Genomic DNA, 2,548 nt, shown 5'->3' with positions numbered 1-2,548 from the left:
TGTAATATTTATTAATTCATTATACAAATATTTATTGAACATTCACCCTGTGCCTGGTGCATTGTTAAGGCACTAGAGATACAATAGTAATTAAGTCATACATAGACCCTACCCATACAATAATTTCCAATGTGCTATGATAAGGAAAATAAATAGTGCTGTGGGAACACATAAGAGAAGCTCTTGAATGTTTCTTAGAGATGCCTATGCAGTCTAGAAGAGACGAGTAGGGATTATCAATGTCAGGGTGAAAAGGGTGGTGGTGAAGACTGTTTTTAAGACAGAGTGAATTGTGGAGAGATGATGTTGGCCAGAATATAAGGTGTTGACAGTAAAATATAATATTTTAAAAATAAAAGTATTCTGATTACAAAGAGGAGGCAGGGTTTGGTCAGTCATTAAACTTTGTCTACATGTATTTAATATATGCATCTCTTGAAATGACCTACTGTATTAGTCAGCTTGGGCTGCCAGCTATGGGCTGCCATAACAAAATATCATAGACTGGGTGGTTTAGACAATAGCAATTTATTTCTCATGGGTCTGAAGGCTGGGGAGTCCAAGATCAAGGTGTTGACTGATTACATTCCTGGTGGGAGCTCTCGTCCTGGCTTGCAGATGATTGCCTTCTTGCTGTATCCTTACATGGCAGAGAGAGAGCTCTGGTGTCTCTTTCTCTTCTTATAAAGCCACTAATCCTATTGGATTAGGACCCCACCCTTACGACCTCATTTAACCTCAATTAACTCCTAAAAGCCCTATCTCCAAATACAAGCATATTAGGAGTTAAGACTTCAACATATGAATTGAGGGGAGGAACACAATTCAGGCCATAGCACCTGCCTTTAACTTTAGTGTTTTTTATTTTACATTTGAAATAATTAGGTCATCTTCAAAAGCCCATAAGATGATATAATATTATTAATACAATCTTGGAAACTTACCTCACTATGTACAAGAAATTCTTAGTAATTGGTTCTTTCTAGGTATTTATTCTTCAGTCTGAAAATGAGAAGCATTATACTGATTGATTTTACTTGCTTAGGAATATGGAGGTGTAAAGTAAAAAGAGATGGTCTATTGGTATTTTCCCCTCTCAACTGAAATGTCTAAACACCATTTTTAACATAGTTCATTAATATATGTCTTTATACATTTGCCAATATTTTTATGCCATCTTCTCCCATTTTAAATGTATTTTTCTGGTTTTCAGGACCTTTTGGCTGTTGGCTATGGGCACTTTGGATTTAAAGAGCAAAAAAAAGGATTGGCTTGCTGCTGGTCAATAAAGAATCCCATGGTAACCTAAACAGAAATATGAAACATTTTGATTTAGTAGCTGTTGACCCAAGTTCTCATAGTGTATATAATTGTATGTAATAATTAAACAAATTTCATAACAATTAAAATTTCTTCTTCTTGACATAGGATAAACAGAATTCATTTACAAAGCCATTCAATAAATATGTATTGAGCATTTCTTATATGCTGTTAGATTTGATGATGTAGTTGAACCATTATTGCTTATCATAGATAATTACAAAGAAGAATGAATCTTCAAATGGAAATCCTTTGAAAATAATATGTTTTTTTAAAATACTTGGTTATTTCTTAACATATGAATAGCTCATTACCACCTGATCTCTGCTATCCCCAAAAGATACAGAATAGATTAATATGACCTTCTTACTATCCATGAAATTTTCAAAGAGAATGAATAAGAATCACAGTATTTTTGCGGGGGGGATTGGAAAGTCCTAGTCAATCTTTAAAGTTTTACATTTAATTTTACTTCACAATGAAATGTGAAGTGGAAAACTTAGAGAAGGGTCAGAAGAGCATATAAAAATGATTAAAATTTTTATAAATAGCCCCAGTATGTCCGGAAGTAGGTTTAATAGCATAAAAGAAAGGAAGAAGCAATTTTAAATGTGGAAGGATTGACACAGGATTCATCATCAGTAGCTTGTCTTCTTTTCATGTGAGTGGTTTGAAATAGGAAAGGATTTAGATTAGACATTAAAAAGAAAACAAAATTTAAGAAACAAAACATAAAAACTCTTGATGGGCTATAGAACAGAGTACCTTAGAGAGTTTTGGAGCTTTTTCTGTTCATTGTTTAGAAATGATTATATAACACAAGCATCTGAAACAAATACTGCAAGAAAAATATATGCTAGATGATTTGTTTGCTGCCCATTTTTTCTTTCCAAAATAAAGTAGGTATGTGATGATCATACTAAACCTGCTGAAAGACTATCAAACTATGATAATTATTATAGAAGCCCATGCTATATTTTTTAAAGCTACAGAGCACTGAGAATTCATGGTAAAGGAAATGACTAATTGAAGTTTTATTCTAATCTATACTGAACATTAGGAAAATAGGAATAACTGAATGTGGACTAACTCTTCTCACATACCCGCTGCCACCAGACTAGTCTCAGCCACCATCATATCCTGCCCTACTGTGGTCTACAAAATAAGATGAAAATTTAATATAATTATTTTTTTATTTAGTGGCCAGAACGTATTTATCAGAGTCCAT

At 33.2% G+C, this 2,548-nt stretch overlaps 1 protein-coding gene across 1 annotated transcript in view; it reads left to right on the top strand.

The window, feature by feature from the left end:
* Nucleotides 1-1,309, top strand: part of WDR78 (WD repeat domain 78) — a 99,151-nt gene extending 97,842 nt beyond the window's left edge. Inside the window, 1 exon segment of the mRNA XM_012653778.1 lies at nucleotides 1,214-1,309. Within this exon segment, the coding sequence (XP_012509232.1) occupies nucleotides 1,214-1,309 (96 nt within the window).
* Nucleotides 1,310-2,548: the final 1,239 nt, after the last annotated feature.

The sequence above is a fragment of the Propithecus coquereli genome, unplaced genomic scaffold, assembly GCF_000956105.1.
Source record: "Propithecus coquereli isolate 6110/MARCELLA unplaced genomic scaffold, Pcoq_1.0 Scaffold427, whole genome shotgun sequence".
Classification (NCBI taxonomy): Eukaryota; Metazoa; Chordata; class Mammalia; order Primates; family Indriidae; genus Propithecus; species Propithecus coquereli.
This window is presented reverse-complemented; position numbering and strand designations above follow the sequence as displayed.